The sequence below is a fragment of the Pogona vitticeps genome, chromosome 5, assembly GCF_051106095.1.
Source record: "Pogona vitticeps strain Pit_001003342236 chromosome 5, PviZW2.1, whole genome shotgun sequence".
NCBI classification, from domain to species: Eukaryota; Metazoa; Chordata; class Lepidosauria; order Squamata; family Agamidae; genus Pogona; species Pogona vitticeps.
The window spans coordinates 169,180,162-169,202,287 of record NC_135787.1 but is presented as its reverse complement, the minus strand read 5'-3'; the positions used below and the strand labels follow the sequence as shown (position 1 = coordinate 169,202,287).

The following is a 22,126-nucleotide window of genomic DNA, read 5'->3' as shown; positions in this document are numbered from 1 at the left end:
TTTAAGAACTCTGTAATTTTTCATAAAGTGCTGCAAACGTCTCACAAACCAGGACAGGATATTTTGCTCAGGAGATCTCCACCTTAGTCTGCTGCACGGAGAACAACAAAAGGTCCGGTGGTACCTTACAGACTAACAAGTTTCATTTAGTGTAAACTTCCACAGATTTGTAAGCTGCAGTACACCCAAGGTTATCTCATATGAAACCTGTAAGTCTTTCAAGGTGCTACAAGAAAGATCCAAGGTTAACCTAAGTTCAATAGTCTGTTCTTCTCAGGTGGCCAACCAGATGCCTCCGGAAAGTGCACAGCAGGGTATGAGCACAACAGCATTCTTCCATTTGTGTCCACCCGCAGCTTCTCCTGAGAGACATAATGCTTCAGATATTGAAGGTACGTTCATGGCGAGTACTAGGTGTTACATACAGCACTGATGTTACCTGTCTGTCATGGGTTGGAGGGAAAGTTCCATCCTATGGGGAGTGGAAGGCGGGACATCAGGAGGAGGGGCTGTACTGTATATATATGTGGAGCTTGTGTGGAGAAGTTAGGAGAAGCTGAAGGAAGAAGAAGCTGGTGTGGGAGTCTGTGTGTCAGACAGGGTACTACTGTGTGTCAGTCAGTACCTACCTGATAGGTTCAGGTGTCTTTATGGGTAGCCAGAACTGATAGGTTCAGGGTCTGTGCTTTATTTAAAGGTGTTCTGTGTGAACCAAACTGGTGTATGTATGATTGAGACTAAGCCACGTTACTGTATCTTATTCACTTGATCATTTTATTTTCCCTGTGTGTTATTTAAATAAACCTTATTCCTTTGTTTGTTAAAAATCCATTCCTGGTCTGTGTGACTCCTTATAGGGAATGGTTGGTGGCAGCTTAGTTAAAGTGTGGCATCCTCCAGTAGGTCTGGGGTTGTCACACTAGGTACTGATAGCCTTATCCTCTGTGAAAAAGAGGCAGCTTAGGCTGAAAGATAGTGATGTGAGTTAAAAGTGTTCAGTAATTTTCCTAAGAGATGTGGAATGTGATTCTCCCTATTCAAAACCAGCCTTCTAACTCTTACTGTTACCACTAGCTTATCAGCATAACCAAGCTATCAAAATCAAACTGAGTACAACAGCTTTATACTGGTTCTAAAAGACATACAGAAGAATCAAATTTCCATAAGAATATTTGGTATTTATACTAGTATAATGCAGTGGGCTAAGACTGAATTCATGGCTATTGTACAGGATTAAGGGGAAACTTATAATCAGGTAAATAGAAAGCTTAACTTTGTTGTTCAGGAAATCCACTAAAGGCTAGTGTACAAGAAGGATTCTAAACATGATTAGAAAAACCTTTAAAGCTGTACCAGTCTGTTCAGCAATCATGGAAAACCTATTTCAATATGCCTCTCTCTAGCTAGCAGTCAAAAGAAGCAGGAAGTAACTTCAGAGGAAGAACCTTAGGAATACCAATATACACATAGAACCAGAATAAGCAAAAGGGGAAAACACACCTAGGCTATCTAGTTGCGCAACCTTTCTGTTCCTTGTTCAGAATATTTGCTATATCCATTGTCGCTACATTCAGTCTCAAAGGAAGGTTGATTCCAGAGATGTATGGTTGCTCTGGGAACATGTATTTAGCTACCCTGGCAATATGAGTCCACAACTGAGCTGGTATAAAGTAGAAGGGCATCCATTTATCGTGTTATAAATTATGAAGAGAGTCTGTAAGGAGGAAGGCATGTGAATACATTTAATTTATATAAGCAGCACACTTTAATTTAGGGGAGAATGAAAGTACTGAAAATCACAGAATTATAGAATCGTGAAATTGAAAGGGGCCTATAAGGCTATCGAGTCCAACTCCCTGCTCATGCAGGAATACAAATCAAAGGATATCTGTCAGATGGTTGAATGCCTCCAGTGTTGGAGCACTCACCACCTCTTGAGGTAATTGATTCCATTTCCGTACTGCTCTAACAGTTATGAAGCTAGGAAATATTTAGGAAATATTATGTTCGATGCTTGGATCTGCGAAATATGGTAAACTAACAGATTTCTAGATGGAGAACTGAGGTAAATGGAATTTAAAAAGCAAATTAAAATTTGATATGGAAGGGCCGAATGATACAATAGAAAAAAATGAAATGCTAGTCATTCAAATGCTAGTTTAAGGTGAGGGTCACTATTTAAAATTTTAACGTTAAAAAAAAGACCTAGAAATCAAATTTCTTTTCCCCCCAATAACACATATCTGGTGTGCCTGCATCTAGACCTCCAAGAGCTCTTAAATGAATTGATATATAAAATGAAGATTTATGGTGTAAATACAGATTAAATGAATAATAAGACAGAAAATAATGACTCATAAGAGTCAGGTGGTCATGGGGAGCATTTTCCAGATGTCCTTCTGGTACCTGTGGCAGGTACTGTGGGAAGGATAGGTCCCCTTTTGTTCAGCATGATCTGTCAGGCCTCTATAGATAGACATAGTAAAGGTCACTCCTCTCACCTCCATCCACCACAATAATAGACATTTCACTAGTCATCAATCCACTCTCCCTCCCCCATTAGTTCCATGATATTACTCAGCCTACCTGTGTTGTAACCTCTACCAAGAGCTGGCCAGGGCCGGTGGTTCTTCCAGAGATTTCCCAGATACCAGTCACTCTGGTTTTCCACCAAGCCAAGAACCTGCTGTCCTGGAAAACAGAAGTCATGTGAGATTCTTAGACTCAGGACCAAATTTTTATGTTTTGTTTTTAATCAAATCCTCAAAATATCCCAGTCATGTATCCAACATTATCCATTATCTCTAGAACAATTTTCTAGTGGCATCATTCACACTGATATCTAGATATACAGACACAAAAAGACACACACACACACACAATATTCTAATGGTAAGTGTGAAAATTTATATTGACCAATGTCAGTTAAGGAAAGCTATAATTGCTTAATCTAAATGGCCACAAAAAAGATGCTAAAGCATCACTCTTATATTGCTTTTGATTGATTTTTGTTGGTTTCCTTCTCCCTGTAACATGACTTTGACACTGAAAAGGAGTTCAGATTCTCCATTTCATCCCTAATAACTCATTTCCCTCTCCCAATAGATTTTCATCTAGTCCAACTACTGAGCCATTTTATTTCTTTAACAGAGTATCATGATTATTTTTGACCACATTCTTCTTGTTTGCAAGCGAACTCTTTACATAGCTATTCTGTTATCTTTTGTTTCCAGGAAGGCTTATCAAAACTCTTCAATCCAACTAAAGCCATACTTTATTCCTCTGGGAAAAAAAACACCATATTCATTTCAATTAAATTAAACAGCTAAATGTGTTTGTGTGGTCCACTGCATGCTAGATGACAATTTCATTGCATTTCATTTTATTCCATTCCATTATTTATACTCTGCATTTCTCCCAAAGAGAAGACCCAAGGTGGCTTATACTATTAAAATACGATGTATTTTAAATGCTTAAAATGCAATAAATTATTAAAATATTCAAAAGCAGTTAAACCAGCATCACACGATAAACAACTTAAACATTTGAAAAAAAGCATGTTAGAAAGACTGAAAGATATGATTACTGGACTCTTATTTAAGTCTGTACTACAACTTTACATTTCTGATATGTTCTCACAAATTTCTTAACCAGAAAGTTTTGTTGAGCTGGTAAAATAAAAGTCTGCTTAAACATAAGCCCTATTTGCACATGACAAAAACTGTCAGTGTGGTAGACAGATGGGGTGCAAGCACTACTCATTCGGTCCTCCCGAATTTCCCTCTACTGCGGAGGAAAGAAATGTTGTGTGGATGCAACTGTGTTTACCTCTGTAAGATTAAAGTCCTGAAAGATATATTCATGTGTCTGCATATATAAGCTGCTATATCTAGATTGCGGATTGTTTCTATTACATAAGGAAGTTGTCAGGGAAGATGTCACATGTTCCTGCCTGCTGTTTATGTTTGGAATTTTATAACACAGGAACAGGGCTCTAGTGAAATGGCAATGTGTTATTTCTGAGAGCCTCACTGATGAGGGCAGATGGAGCACTTCAGGTAATAATCAACACCAGAGTGCAGCTTTACTGACTATTAAATATATTAAGCTGGTTCATATTGGCCAGCAACATCAGTGGTCGATCTACCCCATGTAGTCTAATTTCTTTTGGAGATACGAGCTCATCAGGAAGGAACCTTTCCTTGGCTTTAACAGACATGCTGAGTATTGAACCTACAAATTCGTTTATGCATGCAAATCATTTGCTAGACTACTATTAATGAATCTGGAGTCTTCCCTGTAGCATCTTCTTCTCTTCTTTCCCTAATATATTTTATTAATAAAATAAGCAAAAATAACTGAATTTATGGTATTAATATTAATATTTTAATGTTCTGAACTTGAGGACTCTAGCACACATTTTCCTAATATTCCACACATTACTGTTTGATATTTGTATTGCTATATTTCACACTCTTGTATTTCTGATCACCATGTATTGGTGTGAACGCTGGACAGTAAAGAAAGCTGATAGGAAAATAATTGATTAATGTGAAATATGGTGCTGGAAGAAAGCTTTGCTGATACCCTGGACTGCCAGAAAGACAAACAAGTGGGTCCTGAATCTAATCAATCCTGAACTATCTCTGGAAGCAAAAATGTTGAAATGGAGTCTTTCCTATTTTGGCTTATCACAAGAAGGCAGGATTCTCTGGAAAAGACAGTAATTCTGGGAAATGTGGAAGGCAGCAGTAATCAGATAGACTGACTGCATAAAGGAAACCACAGGTTTGAATTTACAAGAGCTGAGCAGGGCAACTGAGGATAGGACATTTTGGAGAGTGCTCATTGATAGGGTCAGTATAAGTTGGAGGCAACTTGATAGCACATAATAACAACAACAGCAACAATAGCAGTAGCACAAGCAGCAGCAGTAACAGTTATTTAGCTCAGACTACTCTAGCTACAACACCACAAGGAGAAAATGGAATTAGTTTCTATTTTGGATCGTTCAAGTTTTCGGGAAACCCACACACAGCAAAACAAGAAAATACATTAAAAATCAAGTATGATGCATCTCAGTAAAGACTGCTGAGCAAGCCTGAGCATCTTGTTTTGCAGAGAAAGCTGCTTTTTGGGACTATGAGCTTTGTTTCCCCTTATAGCCATATATATACACGCATGGTATTAAAGGTCATGTGGAGCAAATGAAGACAGAATGAAGTCCTAATTGCCACGGGCTGGCTGTGCTAAAGCATGGCTCAGGTGGAACCAAGTATTATCAGTGATAAGACGAAAAAGCTCACCTTATCTAATGTCCTGCAAATGCATTTCACAACTCAGCAGTCTAAAAATCTTCTTGGGAAGATACATCTTGCATCAAAAGAAAAATGTGAGAATCCCATTTGCAAGAAGCTGCTCTTGAATTCCCTCTCTGCAAGCCACCAGTCGACTTTCATTATACAATCCCAAAGTCAAGTCACAGGAGCCAGGACTCAGACTGATTCATAATTGGTAATGCACAAACCTTGTTCCTTGTTAATGGATTTGTTTTCTCGCTTAGAATTCAGGGGTGTTGTGTTTTGTTAAACACCCATTTTACTCTCTTATTTCACCCTGTTCTGCCATCCATAAAATAACACTAAAAGAGACAAACAGGACCCTCAAGAAAAAGCTGCAGAGTGGAATCTATCTGTTTCTGCTCTCCTCACTCAGCCATTCCCTGTTCCCCACAGAAGACTGCTTATGATCATCAGACAGGGATAGAAAAGAATTTGGCTGGCTTGTAGAGTCTTGCCAAAAGTAGTGCTTCTGCACTCCCGAGACTCGTTGGAAGGAGAGACGAACCTTGCCTTGAAAATTCACACCGTTGCAAAGGTAATGGGACATTTGGAAGAAATAAAGTGCTCACAGAACTGTGTGCGTCCTTTAAGACATAAATAGCTAAAGCATATACAAGTGAACAATGTACAAAAACATGCTTTGGCCAGTGGGGGAAAATACATAGAGGGGCATAAATACATGTGCATAATACAAAAATTATGTGTCTGAATTCAATTGAAAGAAATCGAACAATATTGCAACTAATACGAAACAAGGAAAGCAAGAAAATGTAGGTGCAATTTGGAGAAATACAATGAAATTGATCACGAGTTTGATTTCCCCCCCAAAAGCCTGGTACATTTTCTTTTTTAGACTACAATTCCCGGAATTCCCCTGCCAGCTTGCCCCTCTCAGTGAGTTGTTTTTGCTGGTATTCTCTCACATCCCCCTTTAATGATCTCACTCCCCCCCTTTTTTAATGATCTCACTCCCCCCTTCTGCAAAACTTGGGCTTTCCAAAGAGTCCTCATAACTTCTCTCCTGAGTGGTGCCATTTTGGCTACAGGAGCACTCCTGATTGCACATGTGGGTTAAATACTTGGAAATAAATGGTAGCTTTATGTACATTTATTAGTGTCTAATTTTTCTCATCTTTCCACACCTAGGCAAAGGTTCTTGATGTGAACAGTGAAGAACCATTTACCTTTCCAGATGAAAAAGAACTTCCTTGAAAATGTGAATCAAATGTATGTCTGAAGAGTCTGTTTTAACATTGTTGTGCCTACTTTTCATGGAAAAAGCTTTCCTACTAAAGTAAGGGATTATCATACAGTGATTCTTTTCTATGGCAGCTCTCAGATTCATTTCTCCTTGCCACAGAGGCAATGGCACATTCTTTACTAAATTACCTAGACATACCAGCACCAGAAGTTCAAATGTAGCTCTGCTTTTGCTGTTTGGCCCAATAATAGAATAAGACTATGTACAGTGGTGCCTTGCTTTACGATTGCCCCGCATTACGACGAATCCACTTTATGACAATCTTTTTGTGATCGCAATTGCGATTGCAAAACGATGGTCTAAATGGGGGAATCTCGCTTTGCGATGATCGGTTCCCTGCTTCGGGAACCAATTCTTCACAAAATGATGTTTTTTAAACAGCTGATCGGTGGTTTCAAAATGGCTGCCAGGTAATTAAAATGGCTCCCCGCTGTGTTTAGGGACGGATTCCTTGCTATACAGGCAGTGAAAATGGCCGCCATATGGAGGATCTTCACTGGACTGTGAGTTTTTACCCCACTGGAACGCACTGAACGGGTTTCAATGTGTTTCAATGGGGTTTTTATTTTCGCTTTACGATGTTTTCACTTAACGGCGATTTTCCTGGAACGGATTATCACCGTTAAATGAGGCACCACTGTACATGGATACATTGTGTATGCCAATCCAGTACCGGGCACTCTTTCAAGTGCTGGTTCTAACCTATAAAGCCATAAACAGCTTGGGCCCTGGCTATCTCAAGGACCATTCCTCCCTTTATGAGTTTGCCTGGATGTTCATCAGAAGAAGCCTTTCTCTCAATCCCACCACCTTCACAGGTGGGAACATGGGAGAGGGCCTTCTGTGTTGCTGCTCCCAGACTTTGGAACATCCTCCCACAAGAGGCCAGGCTGGCACCATCTTTGCTGTCTTTTCATAAACAGGCAAAGATCTTTCTCTTCAAGCAAGCTTTCCCTCAGTGACTGGCTGCCTGAGTGGAGTTTGTTAAATGTATTGCTGTACTTTACTGTTTTGAATGTGTTTTGGAGTTGCTTTTGTTTACTGTGATATTTCTTTGATCCTTTCAGTATTGTATGCTCACTCTTGTTGGCTTTACACACTGTCTTTTAACGATGTATGACATTTTGTTTTTCTTCTAAGGAGAAAGGCACGGCAAAAATATTACACCCATACTCTCTCTCTCTCTCTCTCTCTCTCACACACACACACACACACACACAGAGAGAGAGAGAGAGAGAGAGAGAAAGAGAGAGAGAGAGAGAGGTGTACATGCCTTACAGTTTGCACCCTACTGATGGTGTTCCTCATCTGAGCAAATCTGTTATTTTAATACTACCAGTTAACACCACTTTCTGGTTGAGCCTTCTTGTTGAAAGTGAAAGCAGCCGGTGAGTATGTCCTACACTTTACATCTTGCTCTTAAATCACCCACTGTGGGACTGATGTACCAGCGCATTGTTGTGGTACAGCTTCAGCTATAGTTGTCATTTTGTCAAGCCATTTTTAACCTATGGTGACCTTAGATTTTTGTGCAAATTAGATGTTCAAGGATATGCTGAGATGTTTACAACTGTCATTTCCCAGTGGGTTTCCATGGGAGGGTAGACATTTGAACTCAGGATTCTTCTGAGCCATACTCTGACATTCTGTATAGTACTACAGTGGTACCTCGATTTACGAAAACCAGTTAATCCATTCCAGCTGTTTTTTGTTCTTATGTTGAGGTGCTGTTTGCAAGTAGAGGCATTAGTTCTAATGCAAAGCTGGTTAATCTGTACTCTACCACTAGGGGGAGAATTTTTTTCTTTTTTCTTCTTTTGACCTAAGATGAACTTAGGTTAAAAAAAAGGGCAGGAAAGTTTTTTTTCATTCGTAAGTCGAAGCTCCGTTCACAAGTTGAAGCAAAAATTTGTGAACGGAGCCGTTTGTAACTCGAAATGTTTGTAAGTAGAGACATTCATAAGTCGAGGTACCACTGTAAACATGTCTCTCAGATATACTGTAACCTATCTAGAAAATGAAATGATACATTTATTGACCCTTAAATCTCTTATACACCACCATACCAGTCTAGAAACACTTAAACATGTCTGCAATGGGGGTTAAGTGGGGCAATGCCTGGTTAGCACCTGAAGGAACTACCAAGGAACAGCAGGGGCTCTTTAGGTAAGACTAGGCAAGAAACTTGCCTGAAACCTTGAATGATTATTGGTGTCACTCAGACTTGATAATACCTGGCTAGATGGCCCATAGCTATGACTCAAGATAAAACAGTTTTCTAGATACCTACTCATCCATTTATATATATTCATAAACCCACCCACAAGGACAAAGTGTCTTGTAGAGAAGGCTTGTGCCAAATACTTCTGTTCCCTGGCACTTAATTCTTACTGTACTGCAGTCTATGATAGTTGAATCAAGATGAAGAATATTTTTCATAAGTAGCAAGCTAGGTTCCACCAAGCTACTACACTCTCTTAATGCCCTTAAGCCACATACACCCAGTTCTGTCAAATCCCAGCACTCTCCTTGGGATTCGCTTTAGCAGGCATCAGAGTCCCAAAGTCTCTTGGAGTTTGGTTTTTTAGTGATCCATCTGACAATCAGAAACTTCTCCAAATCAGCACGGTGAGTTTAACAGTCTCTCACTGCCTAACAGATAGACACACACTCTCTCTGTGGAAGTCTTCTTTTCTTTTGTTACCAAGATTTCTTTGTAGAAGAGGTAGCTCTGTAAGTCTGTGCAAGCATTGTAGGTAAGAATAAAATAAAATAAAAATAAATAAAAATGACTATAACAGTGTTTAAAGTGCCACCACATTATAGTCTATTTGTTCTTTTACTTTTATTTATTTTTAATTTTTTTAAAAATTTGGTTTTGCTTTTACCTACAAGATTTTTTTTTTGTGTGTAAGTTTTTCTTCATCAGAAATCTTGCCCCCAATTCTGCAGGATTTATTTGAATTTATGTTTCCTTTTTTTTTCTGTATGGAATGCTAAGATGTGCAGAATCATCACAATTCCTGTACAGGATGGCTTCTTCCCTGCACAGGATTCACAAAGGAAGAGCCTCAAGCAGAATTCTCTATACAGAACAGAGGGGGGGGGGGAGAGTGAAAAGGAACTGGGGTCTTATTATGGGATGAAGCTGATAAATCATACTGGTGCATGGGAAAGTCTTGGCATAGTGAGCCTTAGAAAGTCATCAAGAATGGGAAGATTTCCAAGTACATGTCACATTGAAACCCCAAACTCGTTTTACTTATCACTAGCATTTCAGACCCAGATCTTCTGAGGTGAAGAATTAGCTCCTTAGGACAAAGGAAACACTTGCAGTCCTTTGCTAGCTGAGAACCCAGTAGCAACAACAATGCCTTTTCCTTGTTCTTTATTCACCTGTTTCTCTCTACTTCTTTGGAGTTATTACAACAAAGCACTGTGACTAACAACAAAAGCTTTGTCATTGTTTTCTGCTCTGGCCCCACATTTATGATTAAGTACACTCTGCTCTTTCTTTGCTACTCCAGGCACATGTTTAGCTTATGAAAATGAAGCTGTCTTCTTTACTTATTCATACATCATTATTAGCAGCCAGACAATATGGGGAAAGAAAACAAGGCTGTGATGCTGGCCACAATCGCACAGAGAACTGATTAATTTCAGGTGAAATTGGAACTACTATCTGAGAAAGAGTAGCATTCTCTATGACCAAAGAGTGACGGATTTGAGTGTAAGACAGATGGAGACCTTCAGGACTTTGTAAAGAACATTTGGACCTCTAATTTCTTTTTCCTATTTAAACCTAAAACATTTTATAAGCATCCAGTTGAAAAAGAACTTGTAGAAGTTTATTTTTCACAATGGCTCTCAGAATTTTCTGGCCACCAAGGGCATTTGTCGTGTTGAACATGGAATTGTGGAAGTTGTAGTCAAAAGAGTAAATTTTCTAATTTCTGAAATGCAGCACCGAAAAAGAGGCATTGCTTACCTTTTGGTTTATAGCATGAAACAAAAATGTTATTGGAGTGGGACTTGGGGGCAAAATCCAACTGCAAGCCCCTGCTAAGGTAGACTCCTTGAATTATTAGGTAAGCCAATGATATTTAAGTCTTTCTGATTCAGTAAAGGTACTCCAGTTGAGATTAACAGCTGATTTACATCTGGGAAAATTATAATATCAGTACACTGAAGCAGTTAAAATGTTCACCTTAGCTGTGTGAAACAAATCACTGTTTAGGTATTTGTGCTGGACAGGTCACTAAATCTAGTTCATGGGGCACTTTCTTGGCATGGAGAGGCAAAGACAAGTGAAGTGAACTTTTATCTAGAGGATGGAAATAAGGTAGAATTCCCCATCTGGATTGAATCTGCATTGACTCTTGTTGCATCACACAATCCCAAACACTACCATTATTCAAAATGGCACCCACTCGCTTCTTTTCTGCTCTGTTCCATACAGAGACACCACCATTTTGGGTGGGACAGTTGTTGCTTATTGTTTGCCTGCCCTTCCCTACCTTCCCTGTTCACCCCCTTTGCTCCTCCCTCACCTGCTGTCATATCTTCATTTCCCCACCCCTTTTCAACTTGATTCACACATGTGGATGTGTAATTCCTTTCTTTAAAAAAGTTGAAATTAAAATTGCACATGTGAAGAAGTGCATAAATACATTTTTTAAAAATTTAAAAATAGGGTGGGTGAGATCTGGGCATAGTGTTCCCATCAACTGACGTCACACTCAGACTCTAACAGACACTCAGACTCTAACCCACATCGTATTAAAACAGAAAAAAAACCACATTGTAATGTGTCCCTATGTTACAAGTGCACTCATGCCTGTTTGGAGCTAACACACAGTAAATACAGTACAGTTTACCTCGTTTATTGCAAAGATACAGTTCCAGCCTGAGAGTTTGGATGCTGTTGACAAAATCTGCCTTTCAAGATGCTAATATTTTTTTAAAAAAACTTCCATTGTCCGACTGTGTGTTTGTTCCTGCATTCCATGCTTAACTTGTGTATCTAAACATGCTTGCATGTGCGCATGCATGCACACATGCAGAATTAGAAGAATGACTGGTTCATCTTGGAGTTCTATTTAAAAAACCAACCAACCAGATGCTATAAATTGGAAGATCTGTAACCTTTGCCACAGAGCAGTGGAAGTACTTGAAGTACAAAACAAATGTTTAATAACAGTAATGAAAGAAAAAAGCTGGATTTTAAACAAATATATACCAGGTTTAAGAGCACATGTGCATTAAAAGGGCAGGGAATAATCCACCTGCAACATAGCTAATGCATGACTATAACAGATTTCATCAGCATACTGTGTTAAGACCACTACAATGAATGAAGGTCATGCAGGAGCCATGCATACTGATTGCACAAAAGTACATATCCGTACCATGAAGAAATGCGATTATGGGATAAAGATTTTTTTCTTCCCTCTCTCGCCACTAAGTGATAATGTGGTGAAATGATCTTGAAAGAATGTGCTTGAAGGCATGAAAGTAATTGTTCATGCACCATGACTGTGTCTTTCACAGATGCATTATTTTATTATTCAAGGGGATGAAGCTCCGTGATAAGCTAGGTAGTTAGCAGAAGTCCTGTCAAGAGAACACTTCCAAGTAATGGTGAACCCAGCAGTTTTCTTGTCTTGTACAGTCAATATTACTATTCAAGCTATCTCCATTGAAGAAGATAAACAAATTCCAAATATGAACCGGTGACTATATTTTTAGCAACACTAGCATTTTCTAACTTACCAGTTTACCGAGGAATTGAGGTCTGCATGATAGTCTCATTCTCTGAATTGAGATCATACTTTCTTCACCCAATGTATGTGTAGACATGTTTAAAGCATTTTTTTTCCTGATATAGCTTTGCTTGTTTGTTTTCTTTTACCCAAGCCAGAAACAGATGATAAAACAGAGCTTGGAATGACTTGTTAGATTAATGAAAGATTCATTATTTTTTTCTGGTAAATAAGAGGAAAAGTCACAAATATAATCTTTTTAAACCAATGTTTCGAAAGTAAAGTTAGCAAGGGTTAAACTTGTTAGTGATGCTTTATCCACTTCATGGCTGTGTTTCAGTCCCCAGACAGGAAGATAATTTTACTTCCTTTGAAGACCAACTCTATATTGGTTGGCCTGAATCTTAGCACCAGAAATGTATTTGGACAACCAGAAACTTTAGTCAGTACAGACTATTTTTGTTGTTTAGTTGTTTAGTCATGTACGACTCTTAGTGACCCCATGGACTAGAGCACACCAGGTCCTCTATAATACAGACTATAGTTTTTGGTAATTTTCAGGGCTTCTGGGAACTGTAGTGCAAGAACATTAGGAGCCCTGATGATGAGAGTAACTGATCTGCATAGAACCAGTAATAGTTCAACCATTTACAGATAAACATCTTTACATAATACTACATGATACTAATATTTGACTAAAAGTATAGCCTTGTTTAAAACTTTCTTATGTCTCTCCACTCTTAATTTCTCATATGACTATTCAGGTCACAGCAATCAATTCTATTCATGTACCCTTCCAAGGAACAGTCACGTAACAGAAAAAAACAACTGCCTTCCAGTTTGTCATGGATAATTTTTAAGATACGCTGTAAGATTACATTGTTAGTGATTAACATTCTAAGAATCACTGTTAGGAGTTTGCATTTAGAACAAATTCAGCCTCTGAACAAGATGTGATGACTTGTATGGCTGCTTCCCGAGATGTCTCTGAAGCTATTTATAAAGAGGTAACTATTCTGTAGGTCTTCCTGTAGCATGAAAAGAAAGCTGTGTTTTAAAGACTAACAATAAGGTTATTAAAGTAAAAAGGTTGTTTTATTTAATCTTGATATTATGAAGTGACCTCTAGTTATTATGCCATAATAAAATTTGCCAGGCTGCAATCTGCTGTTAACATGCACATGTATTTGAGTGCTTTTCTTCTTCCTTTTCTGTTATTCTGCTTTTAAATGGTGTTCTAAATTGCCTTAATTCACTGTGTTCATTTCAATATGAAAAATAATTAATGATTTTCATAGCTTTTATAGCTAAGAAGGACTATTGCATTTGGCCCTTAGGCTGCACTTTGCTCACCCCTGATTTAAAGTGTAATTATTAGAAGTGTTTCAAATATATCGGAGCATTTGTTCTTGGACACTGATGATGCAAGTAGCGGTTTTGTATAAAAAAAGTGAAGAAAACATTCTGTTTATTGTGTTCTGTATCTGTCGTCTGTCCTGAAATAGAGGATTGGAAGAGTCTTGTCGGATCACACTAAAGTCCTGCCTAATCCGCGATTCTGTTCCCATGGTGTCCACATACATAGAGGAAGACAGCAATCAAACGTGAGCAACAGTGCCAGCAGCTTGTATCATGAAACATATTGCCTCTGAAAACTGGCAGCAGTATATAAGACAGGATGACTGCTAGTAACTGACAACTTTATTGTTGATAGATTTGGGTAAGCTCCTTTTAAAGACTTTAAAGGGACAAAAAGTATATGATACGTTGAATATAGAGCAAGCAGTTGAATCCCCTGTTCTTGAATTAAATATACAGACCCCCCCTCCACTAGGATCCCTATGTATGAGTAAGAATGATTTAAAATTGTCACCCGCTCAATTTTCAAAAACTGCATTTCCCCCAGAAGCTAAAAAATGGTGACAGTCAATAGGAGCAATATGAAAATACTAATGGAGATCTGTTCCGTGTACTATAAAAATACTAATGAGGATTTGGGACAAGGACTTTGTCATTCTGGAATGTCTGCATGGAGTAGCGCGCAGCTTTACTGATCTGCTATCTAATGCAGCACCCTCTGTAACAAACTAGCTTTTTTAGATTTCAGACGCTTGCTTTTTTGAACGACAACACCCAGAGTCACACAATAAGCATGGTTACTGGCCATGTCAGCAGGGTGATTCTGGGCAACATGAATCTCCCAACACCCAGAATAGGTGCACTGAATCCCCTAACAAAACAAGTGACACTCCACCCCCCCCCCAAAAAATAATGGGTCCTGTGAATCCTCAAACACCCAGAATGCCACACAAGCATTGTACTGGGGTTCCAAAAAGGTAACTTTTTGAAGCTCTGTGAATGAGTTGTCGTTGACCCTGTGAGATCAGACTAGATACAGGCTGCACAGCCCATTTGCATTATTTGTTCCTACAAAATCAAGTTGCTTAGCGTAACTGATCCAATGTTTTCTCCTCTCTTCGGATTTACAAAATAAAATCTGAATAGCCTATTTCTCCATGGGTAATAATGAACCTAAAGAAATGAAATCATAAAATTCTCCTGCCTCCAGCTGACACAGACTGATATTTGTAAACATGTATACCCACGGCTTCTTGCCGTGGCAATTGGTTTGCTTTAATGCAGAAGCCAATGCACACTGTCAATGAGCTCTCCTCAGATCTTGCAAATTAACAATAGCTCATGTCAGGTTTATCTGTGAAGATTCTCAGTCATATAGGTGAGGTTATCTGGAAGTTGAGTCATGGCAACTGGACTTCTTTCTTATTAGGCTGAAATGTTTCACTACTCATCCAAGTAACTTCTTTAGTCTAAAGACTGAAGAAGCTACTTGGATGAGTAGTGAAACATTTCAACTTAATAAGAAAGAAACTCATGTTAGCTTGTTTTCTCTTCTTACTGCCACCAATTTCCTAACAATATTGTCTTATAAATTCTGCTCAGGTCTTGCAAACTAACAGCTATGGATTTCTTTGCTGAGTCAAGCTGTCTTATATTAAACCTGACTCTTTTCCTACTGCCCCCCGCATCTTCCCCAGAAATATCCTCTTCCAGTCAGTTCTGCGTTCTCATTATACAGTATCTGTAAAATAGGATTAGCCTCAATTTACTCATTTTTGCTCTTGTGAGAGATCAGGCTTGATTTGATCGAGCACCCGAGCACCCACTTATTTATCTTTCTAGTAGTCTGTGGTATCTGTAAGGCTCCCCTCAAACAGCACATTTCAAATGAGTTGATTTCTCCCTATATTTCTTCAGTGTCCATTTTTAATATACTATAGATGATTCTGACCTTGGTTTCAAATGGCAATCTTTGTAAATTCCCAATTCTCTTTTTTCTTTTAAAAAGCAAGGGACATCTTTTGGAAAACAAGCAGGCAACATGTTTGTAGAGCAAAGGTTTGGAAACTGGAAGATACCTTTCTAATCTGCATTCTGCAAAGTGGCCATGGCAACATTATTTTATCTGAGAGGTTAAAAGGAATGTCTGTTTCTCTGCCCAGACAATTGCTTTGTGTTTAGGTGAGAAGTGGTTAATTGATGAAAACAGGAGTGAGGTCCTGAAATTTCCCCCTTTGTTGTCCTTTTGTGAATGATAGTGAGCAGGAGAGGGTTTCCTGTTGAGCATCTTGGGATTTCTGTCATGGGTGTCATCAACATTCAAATTGTCATTTGGTATATAAAGCTTTGCATCCTTTTCCTGATGTTGACCAGGAATATTAAGCCATCTCATGGCATTCTGAATCATGGATACTGAAGCACAATATTCGACATTCATAAACTGGAGGTTTTTTAAAGAATTGGATTCTATTATCACTGTCATTTAATTAAGAGGACAAATACCTGAATAATTCAGAGGGTTCTGACCTATTGCTCTGAACGAGAGAGGTTCTTGAGAGTTGCAAATAGGTCAACATCGAAAGGCAAGTGGACAGGAAGAGGAGCCTGAAGATTTTTATTAAATAAATATAGGCTGGTGATAACGAAAGGAAGATGGAAAGAAGTAGAGACTAGAATATAACCCATTTACATTATGAATTCTGTGCACCACCTCTTTCAGTTCCATAATATTTCATTCATTGATTTTATTGTCAAATGAAAAGGCGCTTGTTCCAAGTGGCATTTAGTGAGACAGATGGGGAGAGACTCAGACTTCATTACTTGGAGTTTGCACACTGGATAATGTTGATATTACACACGCAGAAGGCAACAGGGTGTAAAAAGTCTCCATGTCTTGACATCAAACAAGCCACACGGTTCACATTCTAGCCAGTGAAGGAACCCTCTTTCCCCTTGACCCAAACTTGACAGTTATACTTTTCTTGGGTCAGCTACATACCAAAAATGTGATTTTTATGTGGTCAGCACATCATAACTAAAAAAAAAAAAAAAAAAATACAAGGGAAATATTTTTGTGCTTTACACCTGTTTTCTACAAACAGCAAAACAATTTGAACTGTGTGCTGTGTAAAACATATCGCTATACACTGACTGACATGGGGTGTGTGCTTGTGTGAATGCATGTATGGGATGATATATTTCAAATGCATGGATGGGGGGGCAATCATGAGGGTCTATGCCATTTGGAAAGGCTAACTAAATAAGAGAGGATCGTACCACTGTCATCACCTGCAATGTTTTCTTATATAACCCATGAGCAAGGTAATGCACCATCAAGAACTCCCAAGGCCCTAGATGTAAAGGGGTATGTGTATGCATGTAAGAACCAGTGTGACTGAAACAGTTGATATTCTCTTACTTTTCTTATAGCTACTCAGGTGATATATTTGGCAAGCTATTCACATCAACCCCAAGACTGTTTGTACAGAGTCCATTAGTAAATATGAGATGTGGTTCTCCCTAGTAGGTATCATTTTATGTTTACTAGGCTGAGTTCTATATCTAAACTTTATTTTGCAAGATGCGGTTAAAACCTTAAAAAATGAACCTACAATGAGCATGAAACTTTCCTCAGAACAGACATCAATCTAACTTACTCATAATTTCCTGGACCTTTTCCAGCACCTTTCAAAAAATCAGCCTTAAGTTGAGTACTTCTAAATCTTCCTGGCACAAAGACTAATCATAGAGACAAGGTATACCGCGAAGGCTTTCACGGCCGGGATCTAATGGTTGTTGTGGGTTTTCCGGGCTCTTTGGCCATGTTCTGAAGGTTGTTCTTCCTAACGTTTTGCCAGTCTTTGTGGCCAGCATCTTCAGAGGACAGCACTCCTCTGAAGATGCCCGCCACAGAGACTGGCAAAATGTTAGGAAGAACAACCTTCAGAACATGGCCAAAGAGCCTGGAAAACCCACAACCACCACAAGGTATACCCTTTTACATGATTAGCAACTTCATATTTTAGGGTTTTTGATTTAAAAAACAAATGCACGCCCTGGAACCCCTGAGTTTATATCTACTGCAAATAAAATGTGTTAATATCAGAAAGCTACCATATCAATTAATGGTCTTGTACTTTATTAATGCATGCAATGGACACAGCATCTGACATTACAAAATAATTTACTAAGTTTTCCATCCATCCCGTCTCTTGATCTATTATAATCAAAAAAGGATAAGAACAAGGAGTCAAGTGAGCATGAACTTTACTTTGTTTATTATAATAGAGAAACCCCATGTTTGTTTGTTTAATAGCTGACTATAAATTAAACTTGATCTTAAGATTTACAAACAAGCAAGGAACTGACTCACTTCTACAGAAACAGTTAGTGTGCTCCAGATGACGATAGTATATCCATTCACTATTTCTCATTTAGCTCTTAGATAAATTACTTTTCTGAATTACAACTATCATATCATATCTATGTCTTTGTGAGTTGAGGTGGGTTGTTGTTGTTTTTTTAAACCACCCAGCGTATTACTTAGGCACTAAAATGGGTGGGGTATGAATGTAATGAATAAAATAAATAAAAATAAAAATAAACAAATATCTTCCCAGCTATTGTCAATATTGGTTGCAAGGTTCTGGAAGGATTTTTTCCCCAAGCATCATATTTTTCCCAACCAACAGATAGACGCCAATTACAGGCTAACAGTTAGGTCATGTGACAAAATTTGCCACAATTGCTTTGAGAAGACAGGTCAGTTTTGCTTTCATCTGGTTAGTATGTTTCTGTCACCACCTATGTTTTTACTTCCTGACTAGAAACTGGATGAAGAGATAATGCAACCCTTATGTCAACATAAGCAAGAGAACCTTGCTTTCTGCTGATTTCTTCTCATGCACAAGTCAGAATAGACCACAATTTTGTTCAATGGTAAGGATTTTTGTTTGTTTTTGGTAAACACTTTACAGAATTCATAAATTTCTTCCTAGATTTGGCAGAAGGAACTTGCAATTTTAAGAAAATGCTTATGGGAGCAAGCAAAATTATCTACATTGTGTATCCCATTCCTAAAAACAAGTAGATACCATCACTCCAAGCAGGTTATGTAGGTGGAAGAGGGAACCATTTGTACGGGACGGTCGCAAGACTCATTGCTAGCAATTTACACCCTGATTTAAGTAAGATATAATGAGAGACCAAGGGGGAGGCAGACATGCACGTTCCAAATAGAACACACTAAGTTTACTATCATATACTGCATTTTGGAGAGAGAGAGAGAGACTCTTATCATTTTAGGTGTCTCTTTGGATGGAGAGAGGAATGGGGTGATGAAGGACTATCATAGTTCACAGACATCATAGTTCACTATTAATGTTGACTTGGCATCCTCCAAACGTTGCCTTCTTGCATTTAACCAACTCACATGTCTGCAAGGGGCATTTGGGAGTAGAGAGGCCAGAGGTTCTGACTGTCCTTTTGACTCTCTGGCCTCTGCCTCCCCCTGTGTCTATCCTCAGGCTGACATTCTCAGCATTTGTCTGCAAGTCTCACTCTCTAAGGAGCAGAGATGCTGCTGCCTCTCTACCATCCAAGTCACGTGTCTATCTAGTTAGAATTGGGGTTTAGGCTTTTCTACTTTGAATGTAGCTTTTTTTTTAAAAAAAAATAAAATAAAATAGAGAAACAGTGGCTGGTTGGTTAGCAGACATAAGCTGCAGATCTTCTATCATACTTTGTGTCTAGACAATAGGCTCCAAAAGATCTAATGTCTAGAAATAACGCTGGCTACCTCTTGGTAGGGAATCTATATCAAAAGTAATCTGCTTTATTCATAAAATGATGTGAATGCTTGCATTTGAAATGCAGAGACAGTTGGGTAGTTATCTCTCCATTACAGGGAAGATGGTAAACATACATGGAACCTTGTAAATTAGTATAATCCCAATAAACTATTAAATGAAAAAAGGAAGATCTTGGTGCCACATGATGAGATATTTGGGGTCGGTAATGAGGATATTGGAAGAAAGGAAAAGACCAGGGTGGCATCTTCAGAACAGTCAGGGGAGATGGCTCCCTGAAAAAAACCATGGAAGACATTGATCCTTTACATTGATTGTAAACTAAAGCTTCCAAGATACGAGGCATAAATTTACATTATATACAAACATATATACCAATAACTTAATAATCTGTTTAAAAGGAAAGCTACTTTTGGTGCAGGTAACAAAAACTGGACAAGCAGCGCAGTGGGCTCTGTTCATTGTCTTTCCCATTTTTATCACCCTAGGCTGATTTTGCCCCATGAGGTTTAGCCTATTTGAAACTCCCTGAAAGGGGGGGAAGCACTCTGTGGAGAAGAAAGAGTTATGCTTTCTCCATTGTTTATTTGATTACAATCAACAACACTGGAAGGGCATTTCCTAATCTAAACAAAGCATTAAACAATTATTATGCTTGTACAAAATATCCCATTTTATTTTGTGCTCAGTACTTTAGAGTCAAGGCCAATGATTTCTAGATATTGCTGTGACAATAACAGATCAAGGACTTATTTCAGTTATGCTCAGAATGAAGTGTGATATCTGACTGAATACAAGTATGGATGTTGGGAGAGATCAATATATTCTCAAAGGCTTTCACGGTTGGGATCTGATGGTTGTTGTGGGTTTTTCGGGTTCTGTACTGTAAGAACAACCAATTGGTTATAAATTTTGTTTAAACCAAAATTATGGTTTTCGCTCAGTCTGTATCACCAAAAAATTGGACAATTAATGTTTCTTGCATTGAGCAAGTAAAACAGCTGAAGTATCTAGGTATTATGGTTGTTGTGGGTTTTTCGGGCTCTTCAGCCATGTTCTGAAGGTTGTTCTTCCTGACGTTTTGCCAGTCTCTGTGGCTGGCATCTTCAGAGGACTGGAGTAGGAACACAGAGCATGGACAGAGTTCCTACTCCAGTCCTCTGAAGATGCCGGCCACAGAGACTGGTGAAACGTCAGGAAGAACAACCTTCAGAACACGGCCAAAGAACCCGAAAAACCCACAACAACCATCAGTTGTGAGAGATCATCTGTGGTTTAACTGCACAAGCAAACAACCTCTGTGTGCAGAACTGAGGACAGTAATAGAATTCATCTTGAGCCTCACTGGCAGCTGATAGGTGCACAAATATAATAATGGAGGTGATGGTGATAGTGATGATTATGAGTGGCAAGCACAGAAGAAACACCTGTTATGTATTATTTATGTCAGCTTCCAAAATGGGAAGTAAACATCTGGCATTTTATTTACCAAAAGCTGGGGACTCTTCTCACCAAATAACCTTCTCAGCCCACAGTGCTTGTATTCCCTTAAATCCTCCAAACTAATTTTGTGAATAATTTTAAAGACTTATCCAATCAGGGCATCAAGAAGTAGGTAGGACAGAATGAAGAACATTTCTATAGGGAAAAAAAAGCCCAGAAAATCTATATAAATGATTCATGGTCAGGATTAATAATTATATTCTGTTATGCAGATAACAGAAAATTATTTTCAGCACTGCAGAAAGGGGAAAATACAATTTGGTTTTCTTCTCAGAATTTGTTATCAGCTTACAAAAACTGAGAGGTATTTAATAACTTTTAAGACCTTTGGGACTAAATCTTTCCTTTGTGGGATTTTTTCCCCCACCTTTTCAGTCTTGTTCCTAACTAATCCTTTTTTACATAAATCACAATAGCCATTTTCAAGCATTAATTAGTTGTATCCATGGAAGGGATCAGAGGAGACCTGTACTGTGGCATTGCTCTCTCCACTTATGACCTTCCTATTTTTACCGGTAGAAGTAGAGCCAAAACACTGACTTCTCGTGGCCCTCAGTCAGCGAGAGTTCTGTAACTTCATTCACTTGATCACAGTTACATGTTTCCTTCAGACTTTCTCAACACAGGTAGTTGCATGTGAAGGAAGCAGGGCTGCAGTGTGCCTCTCCCAGCAATTAAGTATTGAACATCTGAATATGTCTGTTATTAATGCGCTTGACACACTGGCAACATCTGCTCCCAAAAGGCCAAACAGTGGTCTTTTTCAGTTCTACAGCTTCAAACCCCTTGGGGAAAATACGAATAATGGAAGCCAAACCAAACAGCCCATTTCTCTCAAATTGATCAAACAACTACATGCAGAGGGTCTGCTTCTAATGAAAGCACTGGAAGAGTAGATAAGAAATAGTAAGCCTTTCAGGAATCCCACCTTTCTTTCTACAGGTAAACAAAGACCTTTCCAGGAAAAAAATCCAGTACAAAATAGAAATCCAATATCCCCTTCTACTTGTGGCGCAGATTAGGTTTCATTGGTATGGCCCAGAGGGTGATTTGCAACTTGGAAGCTAGCTTGAAGAAAACGTGAAGCTTTCC

At 38.7% G+C, this 22,126-nt stretch overlaps 1 protein-coding gene across 4 annotated transcripts in view; it reads right to left on the bottom strand.

The window, feature by feature from the left end:
* LARGE1 (LARGE xylosyl- and glucuronyltransferase 1) overlaps nucleotides 1-22,126 on the bottom strand; it is a 421,577-nt gene that overhangs the window by 116,997 nt on the left and 282,454 nt on the right. For all 4 annotated transcript variants that reach the window (XM_020809629.3, XM_073000045.2, XM_073000044.2 and 1 more), the window contains exon 7: nucleotides 2,587-2,691. In XM_020809629.3, coding sequence (XP_020665288.1) covers nucleotides 2,587-2,691 — 105 coding nt within the window. The remainder of the gene's footprint in view (nucleotides 1-2,586; nucleotides 2,692-22,126) is intronic.